General features: G+C 41.8%; 1 protein-coding gene across 3 annotated transcripts in view; it reads right to left on the reverse strand.

The window, feature by feature from the left end:
• Window positions 1-15,582, reverse strand: part of tafa5a (TAFA chemokine like family member 5a) — a 492,732-nt gene that overhangs the window by 316,042 nt on the left and 161,108 nt on the right. For all 3 annotated transcript variants that reach the window (XM_078553349.1, XM_078553347.1, XM_078553348.1), the window contains exon 2: window positions 8,086-8,235. In XM_078553349.1, coding sequence (XP_078409475.1) covers window positions 8,086-8,235 — 150 coding nt within the window. The remainder of the gene's footprint in view (window positions 1-8,085; window positions 8,236-15,582) is intronic.

The raw sequence follows: 15,582 nt of genomic DNA on the forward strand, positions 1-15,582 counted from the left end.
CCTCATAAGACAACTTCTTCATCCCTGGAATCAATCCTGTAAACCTTCTCTAAACTTCCACCAAAACAAATATTTCCTTGCTTAAACAAGGAGATTAAAACTATTTTCTGTTTTACTTAATCTGAGGTAGTCTAACAGACCATTTATCATTAGTTAGTTGTCACAGAAAATGTCAGATCTCATATGAAAACATGTCTAAGGTCATATAATGATTTTGATCCACTGGCTGGAAATCTGAATTAAACTTTTAAAGACAGAGGGCAGGATTTTGAGGTCGTCGGGCGCGGTGGGCGGGCCTGGAAGTGGCCAGGAAACAGTCCGCTGCCTGCGATCGGCCCGGATTGCACATTAGTGGGCTAATTAAGGCCCGCCCAGCATGAAACGTGGCTTGACACTGGTCAGGAAAGGCCGAGCAGGGGTGGGTGCCTGTCGGCCACCCGGTTGCCACTGGACCAGTTTAAAAACAGCCCAGGCAGCCCTTGAAATGCTGCCATGGAAGAATGTCTCCTCTGCATCTTCAACATTCAAGTTATGGAGTCGAGTGTGGCTGGAGATGCCAGGCAGGAGGGCAGGTCTTGTAAGCACTCGGATCTCCGCTTTTCGGATGGGAGGAAATAAATACAATAACTATCACTAGAGAAAAGTACTAGGGAAACTAATGGGGCTAAAGGCCGATAAGTCACCTGGACCTGATGGGTTGCATCCTAGGATATTAAAGGAAATAGCTGCCGAGATAGTGGATCTACTGGTAATAATCTTCCAAGAGTCCTTAGTTTCTGGAAACGTCCCAGAGGATTGGAAAGCTGCCAATGTAACATCCTTATTCAAAAGGGAAGGAGACAAAAAACAGATAACTATAGGCCAGTCGGCTTAACATCTGTCATTTAGAAAATGTTGGAGTCTATTATAAGGGATGTAATAGAATAGCATTTAGAAATGCATAATCTAATCAAGCAGAGTCAGCATGGCTTCACGAAGGGGAAATCATGCCTGACAAATTTATTGGAATTCTCTGAGGAGGTAACAAGCAGGATAGATAAAGGGGAACCAGTAGATGTTATATATTTGGATTTCCAAAAGGCATTCAATAAGGTACCACACATAAGGCTACTTAATAGGATAAGAGCCCATGGTGTTGGGGTAGTATATTAGCATGGATAGAGGAATGGCTAACTAATAGACGACAGAGTTGGGATGCTTTCAGGATGGCAACCTATGGAGTGCCACAGGGATCAGCGCTGGAGCCACAATTTATTTACAATATATATTAATGACTTAGATGAGGGAAATGAATGTACTATTGACAAGGCGCCACATCAAAGGTTACTATGCAAAATAAGAGTTCATGATGCACAGGGTAACATAATAGCATGGATGGAGGATTTGTTAACTAAAAGGAAGCAGAGAGTAGGAATAAATATGTTTTTTCAGGTTGGCAAGATGTGATGAGTGGAGTGCCACAGGGATCAGCGCTAGGGCCTCAACTATTTACAATTAAATCAATGACTTGGATGAAGGGACCAAATGTATGGCTGTTAAATTAGATGATGACACAAAGATAGGTTGGAAAGTAAGTTGTGAAGAGGACATAGGGAGCCTGCAATGTGATATGGATAGGTTGAGCGAGTATATTGTCAAAAATTTGGCAGATGGAGTATAATGTGGGAAAATGTGAACCTGCCCAGTTTGTCAGGAAGAGCAGAAAAACAGCATATTATTTAAATGGAAAGAGACTGCAGAACAATGAGATACAGAGGGATCTGGCAGTCCTGGTACAGGAGTCAGGGAAAGTTAGTATGCAAGTACAACAAGTGATTAAGAAGGCAAATGGAATGTTGTTGTTTATTACAAGGAGAATGGAATTAGAAAGTAGGGATGTTTTGCTACAGTTGTATAGGGCTTTGGTGAGATCACATTTAGAGTACTGCTTACAATTTTGGTCTCCTTATTTAAGAAAGGATATAAATGCATTAGAAGCAGTTCAGTGAAGGTTTACTGATACCTGGGACGAGGGCAGGGGGTCACCTTACAAGAAAAGGTTGGACAGGCTGGGCCTGTATCCATTGGAGTTTAGGAGATTGAGAGGTGATCTTATAGAAACATGTAAGGTCCTGAGAGAGCTTGACAGGATGGATGCTGAAAGGATGTTTCCCCTTATGGGAGAGGCTAGGAAGGGGACACGGTTTAAAAATGAGGGATCTCCCATTTAAGATGGGGATAAGATGATTTTTTTTTCCTTTCAGAGGGTCGTGAATCTCTGGAACTCTCTTCCCCAGAGAGCAGTGGAGACAGGGTCAAGGAATATTTTAAGGCAGATGTAGAGAGATTCTTGACTAACAAGGGAGTCAAAGGCTACCAAGGGTAGGTGGAATGTGGAGGTGAGACCACAATCAGATCAGCCATGATCTTATTGAATAGCGGAGCAGGCTTGAGGGGCCAAATGGCCTACTCCTGCTCCTAATTCCTATGTTCATATGCTCACATGTAATTGAGGACAGCTGAGACGTTGAGAGAGAAGACCTGAGTGGGGTCCCTCCTGCCTCCCTCTCTCTCCAGCCCACCTGGCAACTTCAAACCCATTTTGCTGACTATGACCATCCAGGGACACCCCTGTCGCAGACAGAGACTTCTTCAAAGAATTTAACCCAGCACCACTATCTCCAGAAAAACAACCAATTTGAGCCGTCTACAGCTTTCAATCAGAAGCACCCAGACCGCTGAATTCAGCCTGAAGCCAGCCAAGTTAGCAAACTACACACTGTAAAATCCTTTTACTTTCTATGAACTCTAATTTGACCAACCTATCCTTCACCACTCTGTAATCTATAATTGTGTGTGTCTGCATGTGTGTCTGCATGTGTGCGCATGCGCGCAAGTCAGAGTGTATTTTATTTTAGATTGGTTTAAGTATAATAAAGCTAGCCTTTTTCTTTGTTAAACTTAAGAAAACCTGTCCAATTGGTTCTTTTAAGATCACCACATGTAAACAGTTAAGTGCTCACTGAATTGGCAAGTATATCCTTTTTAATCAAAAGATCTGTCGCGGTCAAACGAGGAGGGGGGAAAAGATGGAAGCCCCTCCTCACCTGGTCGTAACAACCTCTTTAGAAATAAGAGCTTCTCTATGGAAAGCAGAATAAGATTAATAAAATGCTACATCTGGTCAGCATTACTATGTGGGTGCGAAACTTGGATTATAAGCAAGACAATGGAAGATAATTTAATGGCAACAAAGATGCGTCTTCCAAGATGAGGATTAGTTGGACAAAGCACACAACTAATGAGGAAGCTTTGAGGAAAGCAAGCACACAAGAAGAGTCTTTATAGACAATTGCAAAAAAGACAACTACCATTCCTTGGGCATGTACTTAGAAGAGAGAAACTAGAACATCTGGTAGTTACTGGTAAATTGGAGAACAGCAGAGCAAGAGGGAAACAAAGGAAGAAATGCACCGACAGTTTAAGAAGCAGCACAAGCCCAGGATTAGAGAACAAAACTGTGATGTTCACCATTATCAAAGACCGTGAAAGTTGGAGAGCCATGACTGCCAACGTTGCAAAAAAAAAAGGGCACCTGATGAAGTTGTCCATATCTATCGCCTCCTGTATACGATTTGTATCAAATTAAATCTACAATGTATTGTCAGGTAGACAAGGTGCTTGATGGAAGATGTCTAAATTGCTCCTCAACATGTTAATATTTGGGGAAGATGGTGGCATAGTGGTAATTTCACAGGACTAACAATCCAGAGGCCTAAACTAATGCTCTGGGGACATGGGGTCAAAGTTAATGAATTTGAATTCAAGGAATAAAATTCTGGAATCGAAAACTAGTCTTAGTTTCATGGTCACTGTTACCATCATCGATTGTTGTTAAGGAAGGCTATCTGCTATCCTTACCTGGTCTGGCCTACATGTGACTCCTGACCCACACAATGTGGTTGACTCTTAACTGCCCTCTGAAATGGCCCAGCCAGCCACTCAGTTCAATGGGCAACAAATGCTGGCCTTGCCCAGCAATGCCAACATCCTGTGAAAGAATGAAAACAGAAACATCCCCAAAAGCTCCGAGGATAAATGGACATCTGGAGCATGACTATTACGAAAGTCTAAAACATTAAATGTGGTGTTTACAGAATTAGCTGACACATCAGTAGCAATGTTACAATTGGTCTCTATTCCTCGATTAAGTGGTAAATTTAGCCAGGGTTTTTGCCACTTATTGTTATCCAGTGGCACTTCATGGAAAGTAAATGCATATCACTGTCAAATGGGAACAGAATTGAACTTGGCTGTGTTGACCATCATGCTTAATTGCCCGCTGATGCTGGTTAAATGTACATGTGAACAATAATTACTTGGGCAATGTACCAGAGTGCATTCCCATGGAATCATACTCCAGCATGCAACATTAACAGGAAAATGATTAGTTGGTGAGGTGATAAAGGGCTCCAAATGCTCATTGAACTTCACTTTGGCAGTAGAAACAACTCAAGGAGATGATGTAAAGAATTGAGAGAAGAACACTGAAAGCAGACACATTAAGAAACTGAAATAAAAGCCTGAATTTAACACAATTCCAGGGAGCCCCACCACCCAGACTGAAAGTGGGTCCCAAGCTGGCGCAAGTGGACGGCAGGACCCCAGGGGCAATTTTCCCCACAACAGTAAATTCAGAGGCCACACAAGGATTGTCATCCAATTACGGCTGGTTGCCCATCTTTCAGAGCTGCCAGGAATCAGAGGGCTGGCAGCTCGGCTGATAGAGATGGCCACTGCTGAAGCTGCAGAGAGAAGCTTGCATGTTGGGGCACCCTTGAACAGCAGGTTTTATCTAATCTGCTGGGGTAAGCAGGTCCCAGTGATCAAAGGGGTGAACGCTCCAGCAGCGATATCAGAGTGGTGGAGGTGGCCTTTGCTGCCAAGACACTCCTCTGTGGGGCTTGGAGTGGCCAGAAAGGGAGCCCCCAGCCCACACCCTGAAACTACCAGGGTTTACCTGAAAATCTCCCCAGGTGTGGGCCTAGACCGATACTGGTTAAATGCTGGTGGGCGCAAAAAGTGGCTGTTAATTGGCCACTCAATTGAATTAATTGGCTGCCCACCTCCGCTCTGTGGGCGGCTGCACTGATAACATTCCTGCTTCTGGGAATATCCTATTGCAGCAGGAAAACGTCAGTAACCTTCTGCCACCACATTGCAAACTCTCCTGCCTCCTAGCTCATCTCCCGAGGGATGGTAAAATTCAGCCCAAAGAGGTTAAACAGTTTAAAAACGCTTTGTTCCTGAGGAAACTGCAGTAGTTTCAAATTGAATAAAACAAACTCATAGCACTTAATTATCTATGAAAGAGATTTTAACAGGATTTTAACTCCCTTCACCTGGCGGAAACAGGACAGAACAATTCTATTTGGGCTCTGTTATTATACTGAAGGGGGCAGTTGAGGTATCCACCTATCTCAGGCAGAAGCCTCATGATTAAAACATTATTCAGACAAGAGTTCAAACCTATTTTAACAGCCTAATAACAAAGGAGTTCACCCCTCTAGAAATTGCCCAATGGGGATTTGGCTTGATCAGTTTGGAATTTATTTCTGTGGAACCGGGAGGATCAGAGGTGTTCCTCTGGATATCATAAAATATTATGAGTTACCACTGCATCAGGCTTCCCTCCCCATCATTCACTTTCTCAGGACCTTCCTCACCACACCCCAACACCACCCCCACCCCAGCCCCCCGCCCCACCACATTGTCGCCAGTTGTCAGACTCCCTAACACCTATTCTGTCTTCCAATAGTAAAATCCAACAGAAAGATGGTTTGCATGAACAATTTTATAGACACTATGCTATCTCCTCAAAAGCAGACAGAAGTGCTAAATGGAACACAATTGTTATTATGAGGCAAACTGGAGGTCACAGCTTTATATAAATGTTGCATTTGTAAATTATAAGAAAACAATATTTCATCAGAAGAAAAACTGAACAATTTTTACATATGTCAATGTTTCATAAACCACTTGGTAATGTAATGAAAGGATTGGGCCAGTTATCATAGTTCTCCAATGCACTACTTTGAATTTTTATTATGAAACTCCGCACATTCACCATCATATGTTAAAGCTTAATTCAGTAATTATAATTCTGACAAAATACATGTCCTTGTTGAATGCATAACCAGTAGTATTATGGTAATTTTTTAAAAAGTGTGCATTACTGTATTGTAGATCAAAGAGAAGATTTCTTCTCTAGGGATGTTTGGGGATACGCCAGAAATTTTTAATTTTTGACAATTTATTTCAGGCACCTCCAGCTTTCTGGGGTAGACTAATATTGTGTACACCTACATACAGAAATGCTTTATGATGGATATACTGTTTCATTAGGTTCAAAAACATAACAGACAATTTAAACATTTAAAACATGCTCCCTGATGACGGAGCGATTTTTATCCAGTGAGTGGCGAATTCCATGAACCAGTTAGCTACAATCCAGCTACTACAAGCAGAAACCACCAGGAATTAACAGCAGGCCACCATCCACATACAGAAGACAGCTGCTGGAAGCCATGCAGCCAGCCAAATCATAACTAGTCATGACCAGCAGTTAGCCACAGGAATCCCACTTGCAGTCGCTAAAGGATCACCATCCATCCATTCACCAGAAACGATGTATCCACAACTAACAATGAGCCATCTGAACTTAGTGAGTGAGCAGCAGAAGCCAGAGGAAACAACCACCAGATGTCACCGATCTATAACTAGCAGCCTGTGACCCAAAAGAGGCAGCCACCAGACACCTGTCTTCAGCCAGTAACTTGGACTGTACCCATTACCCACAGCCACCATCCCACCTGTCCCTTAGTTGCAAGTGCAGTGGGGTCAGAATTTGATCCAGGAGGAGAGCTGCCAGAATCAGGATGGAGGAGCGCAGAGAGTCAGTAGAGTCAGAGGAGGGTAGACAGGGATGCTAGAACCTGGAATGTTGGGCGGTGGGTGGTCAGGTCAAGGTAAAGAAGATACCTCCCAGAATCTGCGATAGGAGATGCACCAGCATCAGTACAGTCCACTGATTCAGCTGTTCAATAGTTTCCTGAGTTCATTTGGAAGTCGGATGTTGGTGTTTCTCATGCCTCCAAGAAATTTTCCTATTAACCATTAGAACAAAGTTGAAAATGTGTGCTGGATCGAATGGTTTGATACAGGAAATCCCATGAAAGTCAAGCCACACAACTTCACTGGTGCTGCTGCCCATTCTTGCAGCAAACTTTCATACACAGACGACATATGCTACCAGCTACATCAACCAGTAAAAATTTCAAATTACAGCATATATCTTTGAATACACCCCTGTGCAGAACCTCCTGTACATAAAATAGAATGTTATGTTCAAAGTTATCTATCTGTGCCCCCTGTTAATGACATGAAGTATGGATCAATATCTCTATGTGGTGATTTATTGCAGCATTATTGATTTTTCCATGTGCACCAACTCCTTTCCAATGATCAAAGTAACTTCTGTGTTTCCATGCTGGTTGCAAAACAAGTGCACCAATAAATGGTTTCTTGGAAGAAAAATAATTGGATAAAATACTTAGTAGGTAAAGCAAACCTAACAGAGTCAGTGTTTCCCTTTAATTCTATTATTGATCAAGAGCATGCCTTACAAAGAATGCCAATCAACCAATAATGGAATGTAACATGTATGCTTTATGCCTTTTAACATTCAACAAGCTAGAATTTAGAGTGGTGGCTATAACTGTGTAAGAAGATACAATTCTCCATCTGCTAATGGTGACCCCAAGTCTTCTAACTGCAAAACTACAATTAAGATCAGCAGTTACATCCCACCTCAGGTTGGAAAAGTGGCAACAGATTCCCACCACAATAGTGGAAGTTCTTCTTTCCCACCCAAATCACTGTGAATTCCTATCAATCACAATAGAAATGATTGTCATTCATCAGTGTGAAGAGCTTGGGGTATCAAGTACCATCCTGTAAACTTTAGTTGGTCATCAGGTTGACAAAGGAATCAGAAGGAATCAGAAAAATAAACTAAAACTTAAAAGCTGTGCATTAGATTCTTACCATCCACACAGGCTGGTTTTGCTCTCGTTGTGCCAGCAATCTGCCCCTTTTTACATGCACACCTAGCAGTTTGTCTGGCTATAGTCCTTCGCGGTTGACTGCTATCTTTGTCCAGGGTGACTATCTCACAAGTACCTGCAGCGAGTTGACCTGGAAAAAAATACAAATGACTTGGTGTTAATGGGTGAGCTGCATCAAAACAGTCAACGGTATCACATGCACATACAAGGAAAAGCAGGTTGTCAGAAATATATTTAAAATAGCATCCATATACAATGTATACTTGGCCTCACTGTGCCAAATATCCCAACGCTCTAGCCCATTGTTATCCTCTTCCTATAACACAAAGGAGAAAAGAGCCTTAGCATTTACTACACTACGTGAGTCTTACTTCTCTGCAATTAAATTCACAGAATGTGGAAATAAAATGGTCATCTCCAGCACATTTAATAAACTTTGCTTTGGATAATAAGAGCATATTGAAAAGTCTGATAGTACTGTTTGCTGTTGATCATGTAAACTTTGCATTAAGAAATGACTGTTCCTCTCACTAGAAGCAAATGATTGGTGTTGGAATATAAAGAATAATCTAAAGAAGTTGCTAGGATCTGGAACATTCTACTTGAGAATAAAGAACTTGGAGGTTGTGGTCAAAAAGCAGGTGGTGTGGAACTAAGCACGGCTGCTTTTCAAATAGCCAGCACATACAGCACTGAATGAGGCCATTTGGCCCATTGTGTAAGTCTCTACGATCTGATCCAATCACGCGCAGAGGATCGCCAATTCTGGTTTTACACCATCACCTCTGGAGTGCCAACAGGATCTTTCTTTTTATTTCTCTTCCTGAGCTACATGTTGCCAGTTAGTAACACCATCCCCAGGCAGGGGGTCAGCTTCCAAACGTACATCAATAATACCCAGTTCTACCTTTCCATACCTCTCTTTGATGCCAGACTGTCTGTCCAACATTTGGTCTTGAATGAGCCACAGTTCTCTATAACCAAACACTGGGAAGAGCCAAACCATTGTCTTTTGCTTCACGATATACTCAGCACATTGCCACCGCTCTATCCCTTTTCTTAGCTACTGTATCTGGCTGAAACACAATGTGTGTAATCTCAGCATACTATACACCCTTTAACTGAGCTTCCAATACCATATCCATGACAAAGACCATCCAATTCCACCTTTTCAACATTGCCCATCCCTGTCCCTCCCTCAATCTATATACCACTGAAAATCTCATCCATGCCTTTGTTATGTACGGACTGGACTTTCCAATGTTTTCCTGGTTAGGCACCCATTCTCCACTCCCTGTAAACCATAGCTCATCAGAAGTGCTGCAGAAATACCCCATTACCCCTTATGCTGGCTGACTTCCATTGATTTCCAGTCCACTAATGCCTCAAAATTTTCATCCTTAAATTTAAATCTGTTCATAGTCTTAACCATCCCTTTCCCTATAACCACCTCCAGGCAAAATGCCTCACTCTGTCACAAATTCTCTGTTGCTGTGATTCTTGCGCATCTCCCCACCCTTTGTTCCACACTGGTGGCTGTACTCTCAGTTGTCTTGGTACATGTTCTGGAAGTGTTTCTCAAAACTTCGTCATCTCCCAAGCTCCCTCTTCTAAAACTCTCCATAAAACCCAACTCTTACAGCAAGTGGCAAACAGCATGGGCGCCCTGAAAAGGAAAATTTAAGAAAGCGTTCTTGGATTGGCTCTCCTCCTTGCTCAACAGCCGATCAGAGTCATTGCAAGGTTATGTATGGGGACCTGAGCGGTTCCCCTGTGTCCCCTAACCTCCACCCCACCCCTCATGGGATATGGTAGACATCACAGGATTGTACTTCCAACGATCAGCTGCCAGGACTCAGTTCTGGAGGAAGGACACAATCCTGTGTCCTTGGAATCCAGTTGTCCAGTTGTCCTTGGAATTTTTGGACCCCAGCAGGAATTGATAGGAAACATTCTAAAACTTTGTATTCTTAACAAGGGTTTTATATCGGTCTCAATTGATTTATTTAGGTTCAATCAGATCATCGACATTTGCAGATGAACATATTGGTGATGGCTATTAATAATCAATAGATACCGTTTAAGCTGTAATAATTAAGGCTGAATAACAATTTCCTCACCCATATAATGCTCAAAACATTATTAATTGCTTAAAACTTTTAGCATTGCATTAACAGTTCATCACTTACAAAACTTGTACACTAACCCATTAATTGAGCAACTAATTTAGAGTGATGTATGAAGTGCAAATATATTTAAAATATACCACTGACATAACTAGTATTCCATGCCCAATATAATTTGTTTAGAAATTGAGCTCCACACCAGGGGGCAAAGAATGCTCATTTTCAGAAAATGACATTAGCCTTTAATTACAAAGCCTGCAGGATGCTGTTTAGAATATGCCACAGATGTTACAGCATTTTCATAGAAAAAAAATTGCATAATTTTAAATGCAACGTATATCATAACCACACGGACTTGATGAAGCTATTGCAGAACTCTCAGTGGTAGCATTATTAAAATTATCACTATTACTTATACAGGGCTTATCAACAGCAAGAGTGTACATTACGAATAGATATTCTGTGCATATGAATTTAGCAATTTAAGATATGAATGAAAGACTTGCATCCATTTAGTGCCTTACCACCTTTCTTAGAAACATCTCATAGTGCTTCATACACAATGAATCACTTTGAAATGCAATTATTGCCTTTATGTCACCCAACAGGACGGCCATTTTGAAGGATCACTTTGAAAACCTTGTTGTTATGTCATCAAACAAAGGTAGTGGAAACATTTACAAAGGTGATGGGGAAAGAGTGGGAGTAGGAGAGCTCTTTGTAAGGACTGGCACAAAAATGGCAGGCTGAATGGTCTCCTTCTATACTTTATCATTCTATGGTTCTATTAAATATTGGCCTCTGATCTGTAATACCCATTTGAACTACTGGAACAGGTAGATGGTTTAATGTTCCAGCTGAACAACAACATGTCTGACAAAGCAGCACACCCACTGCGCTACACTGAAGTGCCAATCTAGATAAAGCATGAGTACTGGAGTGAAAATGGAATAGACCTATAGGGCGGAATTTAATGCCCTCCCTTGTGGCAAATTTGATAGCAGAGAGGGCATTTAATCAGGCAGGTGGGTGGTGGGTGGTGGGTGGTGGTTGGAGACCCACCAGCTTCCCACCTCGACACCAAATGAGGCCTTTACATGGGAAATTAATGCTGGTATTAAATCTGGCATGTTTGCTTGTGGGCTCCCAGGAGTGGTCCCCTCATTCTAAGGCTCTCAGCGTTTGATCGAAGGACCCAGCATTGGGAAGGGGGGTGGGGGCGCGCTGAGAGACCCCCACCCTACCCTTGCTGCTGACACCTCCTAAACCCCCCTCCCCCGCGATCCTCACCCAATGATCAGTTATGTTTAATATATATCTGAATGAGCAGACTGAACTTCGATTTATTGTCTCATTTTAAAAAATGGAAGCTTGGACAATGCAATTTTTGCTCAGCGCAGGGTTAGAAATTTAGCCTAGACTGTGAGCTCAGGCACTGGTGTGAGACTTAAATTCACAACCTCTTGGCCCTGAGACAATGCTGCAATCATCTGAGTCAAATGGTTAAAACATATTTTCCTCTTTAAAATGAAAAGATAGCAGTACAAAAGAATGGGACTTCTCTTTCGCATTTTGCGCCAAGCATTTCTGAACCACATATGGCATTGGCTGGATGTAACCTCAAAGCTCCACTACATTACCATGTCAATGTACCTCAGCAACTTACTGCTCCAGTGTGACTGTTCCATTTATCACACTTTCTGGCCTTTTGGCCTCTGAGCCAACGGAGTGCCAATTAGTGGAGGCTTTGAGGTCAGTTTATGCTGTGGGCTCATGGCCATTGGGATCTAGGTTGTTGACTTCCCAATGTCATTTCTTTTCAAAGCTTAAACAGTCATTCAAGAGGACGAAATCTTTACTTTATGTCTCTAGGCTGGATTTAGACCTAAATCCCAAGGGTGAAAAGATAGTTTTGTTTGTGCTGTCCAATTCTTTTGCACATCCCATATTCACAAGTGGACATGAGGTTCCTGTGCTTTATTGAAACATAATATGGCAATAAAATAGTCATTAATAATGGGACCATGATAACCTAAATAGTCAGTGGGAATAATTAACTTGAATTTGTTTGTTGCCTTTTATAGGGAAAAATTTCTGGTCGGCGAGCAGGGGGGCCTGTCAGGCGGGCGTCATTCAGATTGTTAGTTCGGCGGGCGCACAGTGGAGTCGGCTGCTCCCCCGCCAAGCTGTCAAAGGCCTATTTAGGCCTGTTAAAAACTAATTAAAATAGTTAAATGAGTTGGCTGTCCAACCTTAAGATTGGTAGGCAGGCGAAGAGCCCAGGCGGCCTTCGCATTTTTCATGAAACCTCATCCACGGGTGGGATGAGGTTTCATGAAGTTTTTATAAAGTAAATAAAGTTTTCTATTAATGTTCTTTGACATGTCCCAGCTCATGTGACATTGTCACATGAGGGGATATGTCTTATAGTATTTGCTTTGTTGTATTTAGCTTTTAAAAACTTTAACTAATCTCACTGAGGTACCTCTATGCCTCAGGGAGATTTCTACACTCTTTTGCGCTCATGCGCGAAAGAGCGCAGGCCCCGACTCAAGGAATCCTCCCCTGCCCGCACAGGGAGCCCACAGCGCTTCCGGGCGCGCGTCATGCTGGGTGGGCCTTAATTGGCCCGCCCATGTAAAATGGCGGCGCTCACCCCAATCAGGGGTGCCGATTGGGTTTGTGCCCGCTCCCGCCTGCCCCTGCACAACCCCCCCACCCCACCCCCCCACCCGACTGGGGGAAAATTCTGCCCATAGAGTACTTAACAGCCAATGACTAACTTACCATGTGTAGTCATTGTTGTAATGTAGGCAAACACAACAGTCAAATTGTACAGAATGAAGTAAATGACTAGATAATCTGATTCTAAGTACCACTAATATAAATTCTTAGGGCAGGTGGGAGAACAAAGATACTGAGCAGGATTTAAGTTACTCATAATCCTTTTCAAATATTGTTAGAAGTTCTTTTATTTGCAGTAAAATTGTATACGTGGTGAAACATTTTTAATTTCTGCAAGTTATGAGGCAAATCCTGTGAGGTAAGATGTGTTATAATGAATCCAAACAAACAGTAGGAACACAATAGTCTTGCTGAATCTTTTGTAAAGTTAATTATACATCTAATTAGATTAAATCTGCAGAGCGTTCCCCATGCTGCCATACAGTGCATATATCTCTGTTGCCTTGGGATCTGATTGGCTCTGTTGCATTATGTCATCCAGACCTGCTTCTGAAAGCATAACTTTGCAGCTTATATTAATGCCATTTGTGGATGAGCTATTTGTTGTCCGTTTGATAAGCAGTATCACTAAGTTACAATGTACATAGCCACTGAATCTTGCAAATGGTCAGTCATTTTTTTAAATTGTGAAGTGGAAATCATATTACATGCCTGGAGTGTTTCTGGTGAAAGGCTTTACACCTTTTTATGACAAAAATATAATTGAGCAGTGCCTCTGAGATTGGGTATGTCTTAAAAGCTCAGCATTGATATTTTATAAATGCTCATTTTTTATCTCTATATAAGTAATAAAAAATGATGGGGCATGCAGATATTACTGTACTTGAATAGAACAGATGATGCAAAAGGATTATTCTTAATCTTGCTTTGCCTCTTTTCCAACTCTTAAGCAGCCATGTGGAGCCACTACATAACAGGATGTGCGGAGAATAATAACAAAATAGTAAAAATAACATGCAACGTGACATTGTAAACTGTAGGTCAGTGTTCTCGAGCACAGCCTTTTGCTGATCTATGCCTCTTGAATCGCACAGCTACCATAGACACTAGCAGGAAGCCAAGAATATTTTTACTTAAAACCTAAAACTTAATGCTACCATACGCACATTTCATAACTGAAGTTCGGTATAGAATTACCAAAGTCACCTAACAAAACTAGCAGTGCAGTGAAATATAACCATCACATATTTAACACAGCAGTTCAGAGCCACTGTGTACAGTTACTGGTACAACGCAAGTTACAGCCAGTTTCTGTTTGCACCCCAGACAGCATACTTTTGACTGATCACAAAGCTCCTTTTAGGATCTTGAAGTTGATTGTCTGCATTCTGCGGAAAATTAAGTAAAAAACAACCATAGCTTGATACTAATAAGTTGTTGCCTATCTTGAGCACAAGAATGGGCTCCAGAAACTAGAGCATAAAGTCTTGATTGATATTCCAGTGCAGAACTGAGGGAGTGCTGAAGAAGCTCTGAAGAAGAGTCATATAGACTCAAAACGTCTCCACAGATCCTGCCAGACCTGCTGAGTTTTTCCAGCATTTTCTGTTTTTATTTTGGATTTATCCAGTGCCTTTACCATCAATATCCTTCCATCCAAAAAACAGCTGGATGGTGTTCAAAAGGCATTGACAATCCCTCCAATCTAAATAAACGTAATCTATCTACACCCCAACTCACTTCACAGGAGAGTTCTCGGACAAAATCTGATACCAAGTTACATAAAGAGATACAAAGAGAGATGGTCAAAAGTTAGGTTACATTTTATGGAGTGTCTTAAGGAAGAAGAGAGATGTAGAGGATGGAGAGGAATAGGGACAGAATTCCAGAATTTAAAGCCCAGGTATGGCCGTGAACGGTAGAGCAGTGGAAATTGAGAATTGAGAAGATATTGGTGGAATAGCAGATGTCAGATGATTGTCAGGCTGGTGAGCTTTATAGAAATAGGGATGGGTGAGGCAATAGAGGAATTTGAAGACAAGAGGTTTTAAATTCGAGGCATTGTGGGAGCGGAAGCCAATATGGGTCAGTGAGCAAGGGGTGATGGGTATATGGGATGTGGTGTGAACTATGATATGGGCAGCAGAGGTTTAGGTGACAACATCAAACATCACAAACAGATTATCTGGTCAGTATTTTTCTTTGTGGAAGCTTGCGGTACATAATTGGTTTCCGCATTTCCATTAAACAATGAGTACAATTCAAAAGAACTTTTTTAACTGTAAAATTCTTTGGGATAACCTGACATGATGAAAGTCTCTATAAAATTACAAGTCCTTCTTATTTTTCTTTTCAATTTCCCCACTTACCCCACATAATCTTGGTTTCAGTTCACTTTCTACATTTCTCTGTTGTTCCCTCAACTCTATCTTGAGCTCTGTACAAATGCGACATTCACATTCCGCATGAAGTGCAACAAACTTAGCTGCAGTTTCCTCATTGCTCGATACCAGCGAGAAAAACACCAAGGAGAAATTTAGGAAGTAACGCAAATTAAGGTGAAAGCAAAATACTGCGGATGCTGGAAATTTGAAACAAAAACAAAAATAGCTGGAAAATCTCAGCAGGTCTGACAGCACCTGCGGACAGGAACACAGTTAACGTTT

Source organism: Cetorhinus maximus, chromosome 12 (genome assembly GCF_964194155.1).
Source record: "Cetorhinus maximus chromosome 12, sCetMax3.hap1.1, whole genome shotgun sequence".
NCBI lineage: Eukaryota > Metazoa > Chordata > Chondrichthyes > Lamniformes > Cetorhinidae > Cetorhinus > Cetorhinus maximus.